We start from the raw sequence: 18219 nt of genomic DNA, 5'->3' as shown, positions 1-18219 counted from the left end.
AAGAGAGTGGGAAAGCCACTTGCCACTGCAGTGGCACTTATAATTTCTATTTTGCTGAGCACCTCCAGGCTGGCATGCCAATAAACTCTGTCTCTGATCAATGGTCAGTCATGCTCTAGCCTCTTAAAAAAAAAAAACAACCAACCAAATTAGTCTTTATTTGAAGGCTTAAACGTGGCTTGACTTGCTTAAACGCTGACTGCGAGGTTCTATCATAGGTGACTTTCTTCTTCCATTCCCAACTTGAACCTGACCACCCTACCACAAAGTCTGTTATTTCCTTCAATTCCAAATGACTTCAGTGTTATACTCTGGGTTTTTTAGTGTTCCTGGCCTGACAGATTTCCTATCATTATAAATTATTCCATCTGCTTCAGCTGCATGCATTTTCTCATTTATATATAACATAACAGAAGAAGAGTTACTTTTGATGACATTAGTGAGCGAGACTTTGGGTTAGATTTATGATAAAAGGAGAATTCTGGATAAATAATGTGAAATGTTAGGGATTTTGAGGGTTTTAGTACCTGTAAAGCACTGTAGTGACTAGGAAAACAAATATACTTCTTCCCTGCAAATTGATGAAACCTCTTGATGCATGCATGAAGAGTGAAAGCCTCAAGGCTAATAATATTACAGGTCTCAACACACGTACTAAATGGTGTACTGTAAAAAATTTACAAAACAAAACCATTTCGACATATTCAGCACTGAAGAGGCGGGAAATTAATAATCACTGTAAACTGGTGCACTTAGTTTATGTTACCTTTGAGAACTGTAAAATGAGGTTTAGTCTGTGTGCTGGAAGCATACAGCAACTCTTTAGCCCTGTATCGTAGCAATAGTTTTATCTAAAAATAATATCTTTAAGTATATAAGTGTCTCTTGTATTTCAGAATTAGATACAAATTGCTTGACAACATTTTCATTTTCTCCTGGTTTTCTGTCATGCTTTTGAATCTTGTAGTCATATGAAGCTACATTCAAATCTAATTAGACAGCAGGTATATTTTTTAAGATGTGCCTTGAACCAGGTCAGACTTCCTCTCATCTCTCCTCTCTCTCCACTTATTTTCACGTGTTGAATATATATATCTTTTCCTTTTCCCTTACAAGTGACATGATTCTTTTGTTCAAAGTATCACATTTATGCTCTGCAATGACATCATGCACTTAATTTTATGAGTGTATATATTATACAAAGGCAAGGAGATTACACAGCTTGAAAAATCTGTAAAGGTTACAATTTGCTTTTTTTTTTTCATTTCTGTGTCATCCTATTTGCTTTTCTTTACCAGTTTCCAACTTCCCCAGATTCTGTGGGTGCTCATGGGGATCCACAATGCCTTTGTTGGTAGCCCACGGGGATCAAGTGTAGTTTAGGCTTCCAGGCCAAGAGTACATCATAGAAAATCCTTATTCTGATACAGCAACACCTGGATGTGCCTCCGTGCATTTGGTGCTTCTGGTTTGGACCAGTAATTTCCCTGGGCACATAAACTTCAGCACCTGACTGCATGCAAAACCACATGCCAAACCTGAGGAGGGAAGCACACAGCTTTGACCTAAAATATATTGCTTTTCAGCAATGCTATTCACTTTCTTGTAGACTTTTTGTGGGGTCCAACTGACAGTTGTACAAAGTCAATGGTTATATTCCTTTGCTTTGCAAGAATAAAATGCTTACATTGCAAAATGCTGGTCTGAACTAGCCATTAACAAAAATAATCTGAAAGCTGACAGATGTAGAGGTAGAAATCTCTGCTTTCCACCATTGGCTTATGTGTTGTCATCTTGTCATCAACCACTTAGGTAACAGTTTGAAACCATATCTCTATCAAAACTGACTGCCTGAGAGCTGGTATCCCTTAATGGTGCAGAGCCAAACTAGTTAGGTTAAACTTCCTTTACTGATTTTTGGTAGCTGATCCTTCCTGCCTCTCAGCTTTCTGCGGTGGCTTTTCAGCTGAGATGACTAGACATGGCAACGCCTTCAGCCCTGGAGCCTTCAGGCCAGGTCTTTGTCACCTCATTGAGATGCTGAGGCATATGAACGAGTATTCAACATCATTACCAGCACTCCAGTGTCCTTCAATTAAAAAATAGCCCCTGGGGCAGAGGGGCTTGCACACCAGGTTTGTTAGGAGATCAGCATACACTTGATAGTGTACCAAGCTGCCTGTGTCTCGATGTGCTCAAGTCTAGAATGACAATGGGAGATCTTTGGAAGTGTTATTCAGTTCACTTCACCTTAAAACACCTTGTATATTGCAGAGTTTGTTTATTTGTCAGAAATCTGCTTTGCTGAAGCAAATGTGTTTTTCATAATATTAATGACTCTCCCATTGTTAAAACCCTCTGCAGAACAATTTAGACACTAGTCCAGTAGTTAAGCATTGTTTAGGCAGACCCTTAAGCCAACATGAATGCAGTGATTAGAATTGAGCTTTACAAAATATTGATATTTCTACATAAGTCATAAAGAGTTTTTGAAGAGAGCTAAATAGTGTTTTATAGTTTGTCAGGAAACTGCTTTATTTCTGAAAGTAGCTGAATATTGATATTCTTACAATGGAGTACTGTCTGCTTCTTAGGATTGTCTACATGAAAGATGTCTTTTCTGTTTAGCATGAGCTTGTTCCCTCCCTCTCTTCCATCTTGTCACTCCAGGAACAGAAATCAAAATGCTGGCAAATTTGGGGAGAGTTGAGCTAATCCAAGCTCCAAAATGAGATGTGGCCAAGAGACTAAGGCCATGCCTGTGCTTTCATTTACAGGAGAGGTCTGGACAGCACATCCACATTGAGATGCACCAGAGCATGCTCAAAGGGCTGAGAAAAGACAGCGTTTCTCAGCATTTCCCTATTTCCCCTGGCTTCAGTGATCAGCTCTCTCCATAGTCCAGGCTGGTTTTCTCATAGGAGCAAGAATAAATAGAAAAAATGAACAATGTAGAATCCAATGCAGTGAGAGACTGAGTGGAGCAAGTGCCCTGTTGAGAGAAGTCACTCTGGCAGCTTTGGAGAAGTATTTGGTTTTTTGAATGGGGTTTGAAATACCGAATGGGTTGTAGCAAGAGAAAATAGGTGGATTTGGTGAAAGACAAAAGGTGAGTTTTTGCTGGCGGATTTGTCATTTCTGTTGCTCTAAAGGATGCTGAAAGTACAGGATGGATGTCACAGCTACCGTGCAGACAGCAGGCCTTTTCAGCTCTCTGATTCACGTCTGGGAATGCCGTATGACTGGAATGCTAATGAAGTCAGTCCTAACAGGGGTTAGAAAAAGAAGGGTATAAGCAACCCTAACTCCATCTTTGGTATTTTGTGTTTGATTCCCTTTCCTGTCTTTGATTTCAGCTGACCAGTCCACTCATAAAGAATGTTTGCACTTAAAACACTGGGCATTTGGGCTGATTTTAAAGCCCAGCAATGGTACACAAAATGGAGGGACCTCCAATCTCGAGCCTCAGAGCAGTTGAGATCAAAGGACAATGTATGTGGTGTAAGGGAGATGCAGAGTAAATGCAAAAAGCAGCCTTTGTGATTTTAGTATCCCAAAACAGACAGGAGGAAGTAGGGCCAAGGTGCTCTCCACCCACCACTCCCCCAAGGCCTCTTGGACATGCCTGTGCTGCTGGCCCAGGGAGCTGATCCCAGCTAGTTCCAGTGAGTTGTCTCCATGGATGCTGTTGTACTATGCCCTCTTCCTCAAGATAACAGCATAACACAATCGGCTTTTAAATATTAATACAGAGGTCACAGGAGTGTAGCTTGGAAGCACCGAATCACCGAGAACTGAAAAGTCTAATTTGTCCTTTTGGAAGCTGTCCAATTTTTTTTTTTTCCCCCTTTTTTTTTTTTTTTAATTTTTTTAATTTACAGCATTTGAACTGTTTCACAAATTGGAAAGCAACCATCCAGCCATTTCACAGGCAGATTATGATACGTTTAAAAGAGTCCAAGGCATTTATCTGAATGCAATTGGCCATCTTGCTGACTAACATCTAGATTGGAGACATTACACACACAGATGAACAGTGACTTGAAGATGATAATTTTCTTTTATTAAAGTTGCATTTGTAGCTTGAAACTGAAGAAATGTTTTGGATAGTGACGTAAGCTGACTGTCTTTGGCCCTCAGAAGGACTCGTCACGTTGACTGGGTAGATCAAAAAATGCTGGGGCGTGAATAGTCATAAAATTACTCCTGCACTTGCTTCTATTCATTGCAAATGCAGAGGTGGAGAACTGCTGGAGAACGACCAGCTCCATCTGGCACTACCTCTGCAGAGAGCATGCAAGTTGTTCAATTAAAGATGCAGAAGTGCAGGCAAAAGGCAGGAGACACGCATAACATGAAGTTACATCTGTTGCCAAATGGATGGGAAAAATTATTTTTCCCTCTTAGCAGCTATGCATGTGCTTGTTCTGCCTGGGAACTAAACAGTGTGGTTCAGCTTGCATGGATAAAGAATACACATGGTTTAATCAAAAGGTTAAAAAAAAGCCAAACCAAAACGTGGCAATCTAAGCCTCCTGTAAATCTCTTGAAGCTGTAAGCGTAGTGCTCACGTGTCTCCTCACTAACATTGTCTGAATGAAAAACTGACAGCACCTGTTACTGAAATAAAAAGTGATTTCTCTAACAATGGGATACTGGGGAATTCCTACTGGGCTTCTCTTTAATAGAGTTTGAAGGATTCAGGTTGGAAGACAGTGCATAAGATCTGCACCACTGGCTCTGATGGATGTGAATCACGCTAGGGGACAGAGATGGTTAAGGGGGTTAGAAGTTCACTCCATACATTCAGTAATAATATGCAGCTTGTGCACCCTTAAAAAGAGATTGTATGCTTTTTTTTTTTCCCTCTTGTGTGAAATAACGTGTGGATTTTTAAAAAATAGTAGTCAGATATTATATGTTCAAAACCTGAAATTCAAACTAACTGCAACCACATCTGACAGTATTTTTGAGATCTAGAGCAATTTTAAGCTATATTGACTTAAAGTAGCTCTTGAACTGAAGTCTCAAACCTATTAGATTAGTTCATTTATAATAAATCCTGGTCTACTGTCTATTAGATCAGCTCTTCTGTAATCTTTTCCTGTTTACCAGGCCTCCTATGGACATAGTTCATCTGCATTTCTGAAGGTATTACAACACAATGTTGAAAATAACACTCAATTTGTATGTCTTACACGTAAGAGTCCAGTTTTTCTGCCTGAACATTCAGAATCAGTTGTGAAGCCTGGAAAGAGCACTATGGCATTAATGCCATTGTTTGATGGGCAGCAAAGGGTACAAGAGGTTCATGAAGGTGGATTTGGCAGAGGTCCTTAGTAGGAAAACAGAAATAAGACTTTAGGAAGTGTCTTCTAATAGAAGAGGACCGTAGTGAAGACAACAGCTGATGCTCCTGTGCTGTACCATTTCATTTCCTGGTATTGCTGCATATGTTGATGTGCTGTAACTCTATGCCAGTGGCAGTTAAAACATTGTCTAATGTCTCTGAAGTTACACATTTTAAGTGGGCTCCAGTAAGTTCTTGGAGAAGAATGAGTCACAGAGGAAAAGAAATAACTTCTTTTATTCAAATACCAACTAAATTTGAGACTTGACAGTAGGAGCTGTTGGGAGCCAGAAAAAGTATTAAGCACTCACATACACACAAAAGAAGTCCCACAAAAGCATGAAAATTTATACTAAGAAAAAAAAAAAAAACCCAAAAAAAAAACCAAAAAAAGCCAACCAGCAAGGCTGCTGTTTGGGTTCTTATTTTTTTCAGGTAAAATCTGGAAATTTGCAATAATAGTGAGAATGTTTTTGACAAAACAGTCTTTCCATAGTAATCCAGTGTGTGTAATGAATAGCTGATCATTGTCAGAAATGTAAAGTTTTGATTCAAAAGGGCTTTCGTAGACATATTTTTTGCCTGTTAGAAATTGGTCCCATGTGGTGGCTGCTTTGAACATATTGTCTTGCTGAGAGTTGTGGTGCAGTGAGAAAGAGTTGGGGCAGATTGATTGGACTTGAGCCTGTTGCAATGATTTTGCACACTTCAGCTCTCATTTTTTGTTGTTTAATGTTAAATGCTCAAAGTGAGATTCAGAGGAAAAAACCCAGCGTGTTAAGTGATTCCAGCTTGAAGTGCATTTAAACAGCTGAGTTTGCACCATATCTTGGACCACAGATGTAGGTTTCCCCCTAGTAGAGTGAACTCAACATCTGGCCCATATCCATCACAGCATCTGCCTAGGCCCAGCAGAATAGTCACATGTGGGCAGAGTAGCCTCAAGTGCAAAAACTGATCCCCTGCTGGAAGCAGTAGAAGAAAAAGTTCCAGAAAGGGTTTTTCCATTTGGCAGCAGTCCACAAGGGCATGGACCTTTCTTCTTGCAGATGCAATATCCTCCTCCTTCGTTATTTCAGACATTAGGTAAGAGAGGAGAAAGAAGAGCTATCTATGTATCATACTTCATAGGACTTTTTCAGGGCACAGGACTACATGCAGTTGTGTTGTTGAAGACAATCTGCTATGTTGAACACTGTGGGGCCATCACATTTCTAATCTTTTCTTCCCAATAGTGGTTTTTGCAAGCCTTTGTCAGCCCTGGTCAATAAAGCTCCCACGGCAAAAAAACACCACCTCAAGGCCTCCAAAAGCACTATGTGAACTTTCATGTTCACACACAATTCTGGCTCAGCTTCCTCAAATAACGGCGTGTGTGAGAACAGAGGAGAACTGTTCAGATGTTTGATGTGAGGCCTGCTTGGCCTTCTCCTACATTAAAAATAAATCATAGTTTCTCTCAGATATGTGGAAGGAGCTGTACGTAATTTAGGGGCTAATCTCATCTTGGTGATTCTCTAGCCCACAACTTCTTGGTGGCACCGGCATGTGGCTTTTGGTCTTCCAGCAGACATCCAGCATGAGATGGTTTATGGGGTGATGTCTTTTGTAGAGTGAACTTGGTATGGTGTTGCTATCGACTGGTGTGTGAATAACTGGGTTGATGGATACCTGCTTTTTCAGCTCATAGGTCTAGTACTAGGTATGCAAGGCTCAACCTAGGTACTCTTTGACTTCAGGCATCCTTTTCTCTCACCTTACAGGGAGATAGATAGGTGAAAAGCCACCCAAAAAACAGGAGGGAGGGAAGCTAATTTTTTTTTTTTTTTCCCTAGGGAGTTTCTGAGAACTTAAGTGCATTTGAAAATGCCTGTAGAAAACTAATTCCCATGAGATGCATTTATTTGACAGGGAAGAGAAAAACAGCTGTGATATAATCCTCCAGCTGTACTAGGTCTGGGTTTTTTTGTGCTGCTTCTTTCAAGATGTGCCTAAACCTTCTTACATGCTATGTAAACACAACTTTCATCGTCTTTCAGTAGAAGAAGAAAGCATAAAAGGCGACGTTGTAAGCAAAGGATGTGGTTGCCAAATATGAAAATGGCAAAACTAGCAGAGAGGAAGGGAGGGAAACACCTTTAATTTTTGTGTTTCTTGCAGCCTTTCAGAAGCCAGTAATGCTCCATTTGTCTTAACGCAGCAGTGATGTGTGTAAATAATTGTGAAAGCAGCCTGAACGTGCTCAGGAGGCCACTTGGATCGATGCATCATCTGAAAGATGCTGAACCCCTTGAATTAGTTGTACCTCAGTTACTTGAGCATTGCACCAGCTGCAGCAGCAGGGCAAGGCACAGGCTTTTGCTCACCAATGCCCCAGTACGTCTTCTGGAGCATCAGGCTTGGGAAGACAAAGGTCACTATAGAGTGAATTCATCATGGTTTGCTTGGACCTTGTGCATGAAACTTGGAGTGTGGGTCACAGTTTAGTGAGCAAATGCTGGTTCATAGCACATAACCATGAGGCTAAGCCTTTGGATTGCAGCCTCCAGGGGAGAGGTTGACAGATGTCTTCTGCCATCTATCACCTAGAAAAAGCCAGTGAACCTCACCCCGGAAATCTTGTGTGCAATTTCTGCTCAAGGGGCACCCAGTTATCTTCAGAATAATTCATGACATATCTTGAAAAGTAGTTTTAGTTATTGAGTACACAGTAGGGTCATAAGCTGGATAGGTGGCAAGAGAAGAAAAATGAGATAAAAGGTAGCTTGGTAGTGATTGCAGATAGCCTTGCTTGCAATCCAACCTGCTTTTGTGATAGGGAAGCCCTGGTCACAGTCATCTGGAAAAGCAGTCTCCCATGTTGTGGAGCACTAGGAAGAGATGAGCAGAGCAGAAGGTAAGATGACATGTGCTGAATTGTCCCAGTTGCAGATACAAAGCTTTGGTCTTGGGCTAGCTCTGCACTTGTCATGTTAGGCCAGGAACAGGGAAAAGAAGGAGATGGGGAAAAAAATGAAAGACACACACTTATTTATTTAAGATTTTTTTCCCCTATGAGCAAGTATTTTCCATCATTTTCCTTCCACCAAGCAAAATTCCTCTTCCAGAGGCCTGAGCTCAGTGTAAAGGTTGGGAAATAAAAGAAACAAGGGAAAAAGCTAACGATTTCTTTATCTTATTAGGCAATGTGCTGGGAGTAGAGAGAGGCTCCTCTGGGAGTTGCAGTTACTCCCCTGTGGATGCTGGAAATGCTTTGGTTATTTTTTATAGCTGTAGCTCTAGTCTAAAAGATGGCAAAATCTAATATTCTGCTATTGGTGCCAGCTCTCTAGATAGATCAGGGAAGAAAAAAATGAAGTATCACTTTGGGGTGTTTCTGCAGAAGAGATGTTTCCACTGCCATAATCTGCTTTCTTGGGAGCACTGTGAAAATATCTATCTCAGTGCTGCTGTGCTTTGTGAAATCAAAGTCTTGGATATGAAGTCTAGGAGTCAAAGCTGAGTCTTACTCAAAATCTGTCTTTAAACTTTTGATACGGCAACGCATGATAAAAACAAGTAGTAAACATAAAATAATCAAGATTATACATTTCTGTTTGTAGTGGTGTTGATGATTTTTAAAGGTTAGTGCTTGTCTGTGAACAAAGATGGTGTTATGAGGTATTATCTGAAGAATCTTTCTGTTAAAGTGATGCTGCAATGCTGCTTTTGCCCTGAGTTAAAAATTCACAGTTTATTGGCAGCCTGAGTTAATCTGGAGATTTGATCTCTGTTCAGTGCTGTAGGATTTAGGTAATTTTGCACAAGTTGCAGTATCTTCATGGTTTTGCTTGGATCTGAGAATCATTTATATGTAAATGATCTTGATATCGTCTTCCTTCCCTTCTTACCAATTAACTTTTGTCTTAAAGCACACAGTTGTGTGAGCAAAATAGGCAAGTAGTGCTGCCTGGGGCCAGTGAAACTGAGTGGTGTTAGCATGGTGATCATGTTTTCTGGAGCTCATTACCAAATTGACTCACTGAATGATCAGACCTTTGAACTGAGTTCAGTGGTATCCCATCCATCTCACTTCGTTAGGCTACTTCGAGGCAGCTCTTTTATGTCTTGTTATAATTTGTCCTATACAAATGGTGGAGGTCTTCATTTTAAAAAGCAGCAAGAAAGCCCAGCTGAAGGAGAAAAAAAGTTGGACACTGTGAGATATTCAATGATTGTCAATGAAAACTAGGCTCAAAAAGCAGCGCCCCTGCGTGTGGATCAAGGGGAGCTCCTGAGTGCTCAGTATAGGTTTTTGTATGCTCACTAATGACTGTAAGAATGATTTTAAGGGAGATTTGATAGTTCTGGCTTTGAAACTGCATCCACTATGTCTATGCAGTACCTCTGCACCTGTAGTGCATGGTGTAGGTCATTTTGCAAATGAAAAATAATTTGTTATTGCATGTGTAAATGGTGAAATTTCTGCAGATTGTTATCTACCAGGCTAATTGTTATTACATGAAGAAATAAAATACGTACTCATGGTAAAACCTACTATAGGAAAAATAGATAATATTTGCCAAAATTCTCTCCAAATTTTAATCCCCCCTCTAATATCAGTTGGAAATCATTGCTTGGTGATCTAGCACAGCTTTGAGCAGAAACTAGAAGAAACCTGTGAATGTTTGCAGAACTCTGCATTGTATTTCTGGAGTTCATTCAAACTCAGGGCTCATAGTGGAAGTGAGGTGGCACAAGAATACTGGAAAATCTGATCAATGAGCTCAAGAGCCCTGATTCCAGATCAGTGTCCTGGTGCATAGGTGTTTTACTGCCTGTTGCACTCCTGCTCACATTTTTTGGGGCTGATGGAGAAGACAACCCCTTTTTCCAAGGGATGGTAGAGCTGGCATTTTTAAACTGAATGTTTTCTTGAAAGATATTGATCTCTCAGATAATTATGTTTGTGATGTTGCTGAGTTTTATAGTTTGAGGAGAGTGTGTCCCAGGCTTGCAGTAAAATTACTTAAAATCAGAGCAGATGTGCTGCAACTGCCATAGTGTTGGATTATTTTGGGGCAGGAGAATCACTCACAAGCACTATGGGCTTAAAATACCTAAAAAAACCAAACCAATCCAAACAAAAATAAACTATTTCAGAATGGAAGAATTGCTATTTTATACTGAGGGCAGGCACTTCTATGCTTGAAACATGTTGGCCTGAATGAACTCCGGTGACAGCAATATCATAATACATTAATAACTAATATTGCACAAATAGCGAACGTGGTCTGCTTCACTGGACCTAGAAGAAAGGACAGTCTCCACTTGCAGGAGCTTGCAGGCTGAGCTTGCCTATTCATATGGGCTCTTCACCTGCCCTTCCTGGACAGCCCCAGTCCTCAGGCAGGGATTGAGAGGGCAATTTTGAATATCTGGCATTTAACTGGAGTAAAAGTGTTACGTTGAGAGAAGCAGAAGGGTGCTTATGTTTGGGACAGGGAGAAGAGATGGAAGAGGCAGACTTCTTCCCAAGCTGAACATGGCATGTCATGGCAGAGGCAGTGGAGGAGCAATTGGAGGCAGTCTGTCTCAGTTTACCCACCTGAGATTTCAGGTCAAGCCACAGAGAAATCCACTTGAAGCTCCAACCTGTGAAAGCACCTTGATCTAAATGGGAGGCCAAATAAAGTAATAGTAAGGTGGGCATTCCTCAGTATTTACCGCTCACAGTACTTAGCACAGCTTTTGCAGGATGTAGGATGGGTTAATGCATTTTTAAAGCAGGTTCCCACCTCTTGCTGCTTGACTGCTCATTGTGGATTTTAAATGAAATAGCCTGCTGAGCATTAAACTCTTGAGGATTCTGCTAGGCTGACGTGCACCTTTGCTTCTGCCACATGGCCTGCAGCTCAAGGCGCCAAGAGCTGCTGTTGGGATGAAGCAAGCAAGGCATGAACCTGAGGGAAAATTAATGACTTGCTCTGAGGAACAACCTGGTGTTCAACCCTCTGTGCACTGCTCTTTTGGGGTTCGATATTTGGTGTGGGTTGTTTTGTTGTTGTTTTGTTTTTTTTTTGGCATACCATGGAAAGTTTTTTTCTGTCCAAACCAGATGAGTCTTCAGCAACACTAAAAAATTAAAAGCACTTCTGTGCTAGGTGTTCCCAAAAAGATAGAAAATAAGATTTTTACATTAAAATGCCAGGAAGAAAAATGGTGAGGTCATAAAACGTGGCTTTATTTTCATCAGATGCTAGTGCTTTTGGAAAATCGGATGTTCTCCAACAGTCATTACCCCCCTGTGTGCTTTTCTCACCATGTGCTCCAGCTTCTCTCTGAAAGTTGTCAGTACAGCAAGCCTTGCATTGGCTGTAGCTTCAAATACCCTCCACAAGCCACTGCAGTTGACAGAGGGGACATCCTCAGGACCTAGGCTTGAGTCCCTTTTTTCCTTCCTCTCTTTAATCAGCCCTGCCTTTGTTTCAGGAGTATCAACATCAGGGGCTCTGGGCCCAGGGAGCACCACCACCAGCACCACACCACGGGTGGCCACCAGCAGCACCGGCCGCCCCATCACCACCTCAGCCTCGGGCAGGAGGAACAGGAGCACCAGCACGCCATCGCCCATGGCCGACATCCCTGAGGAAATGACCACGCACCTCCCGCCCGCCTCCTCCCAGGTGCCGCCAGCCGGTGCGGAGAGCTGCGACCCCATGGAAGCCCGCGATATTATGTGGTCTCGGACGCGGCAGGGACAGGTGGCCAAGCAGCCGTGTCCCATGGGCTCGATAGGTGAGTCGAGGGGTGAGAGGACACAGCAAGCTGTCTCCGTGTGCCCACGCAACATTGTGAGGGCGCAGCCAGGTTGCCCACAGGCTCTTGTGGCACATGCTTTCATCAGTGGAGCATGCCTGTGCCTTCTGAGGTGTGGCAAGCAGCTGGCCGGAGACGAAGCCTCAATATGCTGAGCACGTTGTGCAGTGTCTTGGGCATCCCAAGCTCTGGCCAGATTGAAGTACAAGCTAACAACCTTGTGGGGCTGAGCTTGATGTGCTATCATATCCTCTGCCTCCAGAAGTTGTGTAGGATGCCCTGCCGTCCCTGGGTTTGCTTGATGTGTTGATGGCCGATGCTTCGCTTGTTTTGGAAAGGGGGCAGAGGAGAGGGAGGAAATCCACAAAACTTACGTTCTGAAGCTCTGTGCCACACTGTTTGCATTTCAAAGCCCATGGCCAGCATTTCAGAGCACAGGTATTCCCAGATCAAAATCCTGAACCAGCAGGAGTGATTTTTCAAACTGCAGCCAGCATCCAATGTGATCAGCAGTGTGGAAAACAAGGCCAAATCTTTCAAAATGGTTTATTGATTATTGGATTTTGCTCCTTTTCTTCTGCTCTTCCTCCCAATTGTTTTCTTCTGAAAAGTTGCTTTTGGAAATTTTCTGTCCAAATTAAAACATAGTCAAATAATGTTTTTTTTGTATATGGTTCAGTTTGCTGTGTTTTAACAAATGCAGTTTTCTAAAAGTATTTATTTTTCAAATTAGTCTTGGTGTCCATCCCTGAGAACCCACTTGCCAAGAAAAAATCAGAAGGTGGAGGAAATTGCCTGAAAATAAGGGCTGAAGGGATTGGCTTGCAGAGGAGACTCTGTTAATTCCCTCTTCCATTGCCCTGGAGAGCCATTCACACCTGTGTGTATGAATAGTGACTCCCTCTTGAATTTGGTGAGGTCAGACTGATAAAATATATGTTAAAGTATGAGGGGCATGGAAAGACGGTAGTGGTGTGAATAGGTAAAGAACATTTTTTCTGACTTTCCAAGCCCCACTTGGTGAAATTAGTGCAAAAAGTATCATGTGGTTCTAGGGAGGGGAAAGGATAGTCTGAAGTGAAGCTGTGAAGAGGAGAGAAAAGATTTAAAAAAAAAAAAAAAAAAAGAAGGTTGGATGCAGGGAGCCCTTTTCTAAGCACAAGAGCTAAGGACTGGAAAAAAAAGGCTAAGGAAAAAATCTAAACTCCTTGATAGGGGATGGCAATAAGCCTTTCCCATCTTTAATTTCAGTGATTCATGGGACTTGTTAAGAGCTGTGGTATATTAGCAGTGGGTCTCTTCCAACTCCCTTTGAAAGCTTGAGCAAACTCTCCCTGGTTTTAATCGGCACAACCATCAGACCTAGCCTGTAATTCACTCCTCTGCTGAAAAGTTGGACTCTGCAGGGCAGAACACTTTATAGGATGCAGAGTCTTTAATCTGGGTGTACGGGCTTTCTTGCTTTTTAAAGATCTTTAACTGTACCGTTTCGGATGTATTTCTCTTTGTCTGGAAGGGCCTGAGGCGCTTTGCTGTCCTTTGCAGCAGGGATCTGGGCAGCCCTTGCCAAACAAAACGTTCCTCTAAAGTGCTTCTAAACGGTTGGGGGTGAACAGTAAAGCCCAGCGTTGCATCTTGGCATTCTTAGCATTTAAACTTTTGTGTTTCCACCCAAATGGTTTAATGATTATTCAGAGCAATAAATCTTTGTAAAGCAGCGAGGAAGTCAAGGTGCAGGGTCTGATCCCCAGGTGGGAGCAGGGGCAGAGCACTTGAGGTGCTAGCTCAGAGTTGGAGAAACAGCTTCAATTTCTTAGTCCCTGGCAGCTTTCCTGTCTTGGCCTAAGGCGAAGCCCTCTGTCTGTAGTCACGGTTTGGTGAAGTGCACATAACATCCCTCCACTGCATCATGGGTCTTTGATGTCTGATAACCTCTAAGCCCTAAGATGATGGGAAAGTAGGCCACTGAGATGACTCACAAGTGTCCTACCAAGGTCCTGAGTGCTAATAAGCTCCCAGGCTTTGCATGAGATGCCCATCATTGTGAAATGAAACCTGTGGCATGGGGTCCTGGGGACGAAGTGCAACCGATAACACTGAACAAAGCAGCTTTCCTCTTCCAGGCGTTGCAACTTTCCGGTGTCTTACGCCAGATGGGATCTGGGAGCCCCAGGGACCTGATCTCAGCAACTGCTCTTCTCCCTGGATCAACCACATCACTCAGAAGGTAAAACCTTTCCCAAGTGTTGACTGCAGCGAGTCTACCGACTGGTGTTCATGAGCAATCTGGTTGCTTTCACAACAGGGAACCTAAAGTGACTGACTGTCACACATAAAGGATAAGCCTTGCATAGTAGCCAGGAATTGCAAGAAGAAAGGCAAGACTGTAAAAGTCTGATGAAAATTAAGGCAGAGAGGGTGACAGAAAGACAAAAGAGAGGGACTGGAGAGTGAAATTAAACTAGAGTGAATGACAGTTCTTGTTTGTGGCAAGAAAATGAGGAAGAAGGAGAAGGAGGCGGGTGGACATATGGAAAATACCGACTTGTAGCAAAAGGAAACTTTCCCTTTCAAGCATCCCCAAGGATTTTCTCACACCACACAAGCACAGGATAAAGCCTGTAGTTGAGAAATCTTTACCAAAGAAAGGCAGGCTCAGTGTGAAGTGTTTGCATTGCACATCTGACTTTCTGTGTTTCACTTCTGCCCAAATCGTAAAAGAACTGATGGAATAGAAAACATTACCACAATAATGTTTGTTTTTTGACTCTTAACCCTGTTGATGAATGTTTTGTAGCATTTCGTCATTTATCAGTGTTAAAAGTGCATTAGCATGTGACAATAGGAATTCAAGACAAGCAGAGCTTATTTGGTAGCAATATGTTGAATGTTTTTGTTATTAATGCACAGTGGTGCTTTCAGCTGATTTCATTACAAACAGAGACCAGATGTGTGTTTATGCCACAGAGTCTGTGGGCTGAATCCTTATTATGGCAATTTGAGGGGATTTATTCGCTCCTTTAGCCACAGCATGTGAGTCTATGTGTTGTGGGCCTCAACGCTACACACCCTGAGAGCCAGTGCTCGCTGGTGAGCCGCGTGGGGTGACCCTACTGAGAAGACTCTTTGGCTTTCTCCTCTCTGTCCTCTTGACTGGGGCTCAACAACCTGTGAATGGCTAGGACATACCCTCCTGATCATCCACATCTCTTCAACTTCATCTGTATTTATACCCAGCCCTCCCCAAAGCCAAGGGAAGAGATCAATTAACTTGGGGCTGCTGGGACGTGGCAGAGCCATTACAAAGCCCGTGGTCATTCTGTCCCGCACGGGAGGGTGGGCAGCTCTCCTGCCATCCGCTCGGCTAGCTGATTAATAAAGACTGCCTTTGCTGGCATTAGCAGCTGTGCAGCTCGTGTTTTATGACGCATGTACTTATCCTGGAGGGGTTAATATTACTTACTCTAGCCATAATTCACCCAGACAGCTGCGAGACCTCTTGCTGCTTGGTGAAGATGACTAGGCCTTTAGCCATTAGCAGAGGGAAATAATAGCCTACGCTGATGAAATCTCCATCAAGGTTAGGCTTATTTTATTTGAAACCTCAGCTATCATTTGCGTAACAAATGAGCCCCATTTAATTTGTTACATGCTTTCAAAGCAGGGTAAAATTGAAAAGCCAGGTTTTCAGAAATGCCCAGCAGGTTACAACTGGGACTGGATTTTCTAATTATTATCGTTATTATGTTTCTGGAGGAATTTAGTTATATTCAGCTTTGGGAACCTTCTACCAGTTTGTGAAAAGACTAGGAGGATCTGCCAAATGACTCTGGATCTCAACTTTTGATGCCTGAGTGGATTCCCATCCACTGGGACTGTGGGATATGTGGCCCAACCTCTATGGAGAGCTGCTACAAAGCATCAGGTCTTTCCAGGAGTGACCTTTAGGAGGAAAGCACAGCCAGGCTTGCACAGGGGCTTGTGTTGGGGTTAGATTCAGTAGGATTCTTACAGCAAACAGTTTTAAATTACTTATGAAATAACAGGTAGCCACTTGGTTTCCCTGCCCAAGCAAAAGGCTTGGAAATCATCACTGTGCTTAGAGATGGAAATTGTTTTAGCCATAAATTGGGCACTGGTTTCTCATATCCCAGCTGTGGACAGGACACTTCCCTGCCCCAACCTTGCAGATTTTCTCCAGCACCTCTCTAAAACTGAAAAAGGAGTCTTCCTTCTCTAAGCCAGATTATCTCCTCTTGCTGCTGTGGAGGCACCTAGAGGGAGCAGTAAGCCAGCCATGCTATGAGGACAAGGGTGGTCACACCCTGCAGCATCTTACAAAATGAGCAGAAACACTTCTTTGGCAGCCAGGATTCATACCTGCTCTGCATATCTTCATTCCTAATCTGCTTTGTTTCTGTCACCTGCTGGGTCCAAGCTGCTCAGAAAGAATGGTGATGGGTCCTATGGAGGGATTTCAGCCATGCCAGAGATGGTGGTAGGGGAATGCTGTACATGCTTTCATGTCTCTATAGTTAAATAAGGATTATTACTTGCTTCTTTTCTTTCTCCTGCTGTACTCAGACCATACATTGGGTATTTGCCTGCTTGCATCATGGTATTAGGTTTTACAACCCTCTATTAGCTTCCATTAGAGTTATTGTGCTTGAAAGAAGATCAGAACAAATGTCTGCTTCAGCAATTCATTGGCCTCCTGACATTTACTTTAACTTTATTGTTGGTGCCTACCATGCCCTCGTAACGTAGCAGGAGAATAAACTTGCCAGTGCGATTGAATTATGCACTGCTACCTGGGTTATTTCTAGAGTCAAGCAGTAAAAGGAAGCAAAAAGGTCAGATTTGGATACATTGCATTGTCCTAATCATGAGGTCATATGTTCAGTCTCAGCCTGTTTGTTTTACCTCTTGCTTTCATCAGTACTGTCCTTGGCACAGTGTGTGACTTGCCTGAAAATGTCTTTTCCTTGCCATGGCTTTCAGGTGTGGGTGCTTCCTGGGAGGTCAGACACCATGATGTTCAGCTTAAAGATGTTTAAAGAGAAGAGGCCTTTTTTGTAGCAGGATAGAAAGCATTGTGTCCTTCATGAATGTGTGAAAAGCCTCTAACTGTAAATCCAAAGCACATGCCACTCATGTTCCCGTTGTCCTCCTGAACAGCTGAAGTGGTACAGTCACAAAAAGCAGATAAACCTTAGGGTTAAGAGTACCTTCGTCAGGTCTTGTAGATCTGCTTGAGTGTGTCTGGCAGAGGGAGCGGGGTTTTGTGGAGGACATCACCACATCTTCATGTCCAAGCCCATTGCACTCATGATGACGCCACAATGAAATCCTCAATCAAGGTTCCTTTTGACAGTCCATTTTCAGAGTGCCATCAGGTACTGGCTGGAGTGGGTGCTATGACTGGCAGATTATTAAAGGGATGTTAGATGTGGTTTAAGTTGAATACCATAGTTTCAAAACCACTTTCTCAGTGTTCTCCAGTTCTGCCGTACTCTGCATGGAGAGCAGTGATCCAACTCTTCATAGGATACCTAGTGTTTATAACTAGTTACTTACATCCTTAGGTATCATTCAATAAAATGGAAAAGTAAATTTGAATGGAATGGGATGTTGGTCTTAAAAAAAAAAAAGTGTGGTACATATTCTCTCTTTTCTGTGAATGCACACATGTATAATGAAGCCTTTGCCAGGGAAAGAAAGTGGCCATGAAAGGTTTGCAGTGTACAGAAGGTAGCCCACAGCCCCTGATTCAGCCTTGCTACCTGAGTGCTGGCAGCTGATGGTGTCCAATGAAACCTGTCACATGTTTGTCCCTCCAGAAAATAGCATCAACTCCGTGGCCTTTCCAGATGACTGGTCCATCTGTATGTCACTATTTTGAAAAATCCACGTTCAATCTTTCATACCATCTTTCTTTTTTATATCTGTCAGCCTCAGGCTGCAGAAAAATATTTTTGCCTTTATGACCACTGGTGTTTCAGCACATTTGCTCTCTTCCCAGCATCTTTCTTATTTCTTCTGAGTTTTCTTCCCTAAATACTTATTTTCTG

At 42.5% G+C, this 18219-nt stretch overlaps 1 protein-coding gene across 1 annotated transcript in view; it reads left to right on the top strand.

The window, feature by feature from the left end:
* The window catches only part of LPHN3 (latrophilin 3), a gene marked incomplete at its 5' end in the record, with an annotated part of 170479 nt that overhangs the window by 61788 nt on the left and 90472 nt on the right, over positions 1 to 18219 (top strand). The window contains 2 exons of the mRNA XM_008935601.1: positions 11822 to 12127; positions 14272 to 14375. Of these exons, the coding sequence (XP_008933849.1) occupies positions 11822 to 12127; positions 14272 to 14375 (410 nt within the window). The remainder of the gene's footprint in view (positions 1 to 11821; positions 12128 to 14271; positions 14376 to 18219) is intronic.

Source organism: Merops nubicus, unplaced genomic scaffold (genome assembly GCF_000691845.1).
Source record: "Merops nubicus isolate BGI_N331 unplaced genomic scaffold, ASM69184v1 scaffold1502, whole genome shotgun sequence".
NCBI classification, from domain to species: domain Eukaryota; kingdom Metazoa; phylum Chordata; class Aves; order Coraciiformes; family Meropidae; genus Merops; species Merops nubicus.
This window is presented reverse-complemented; position numbering and strand designations above follow the sequence as displayed.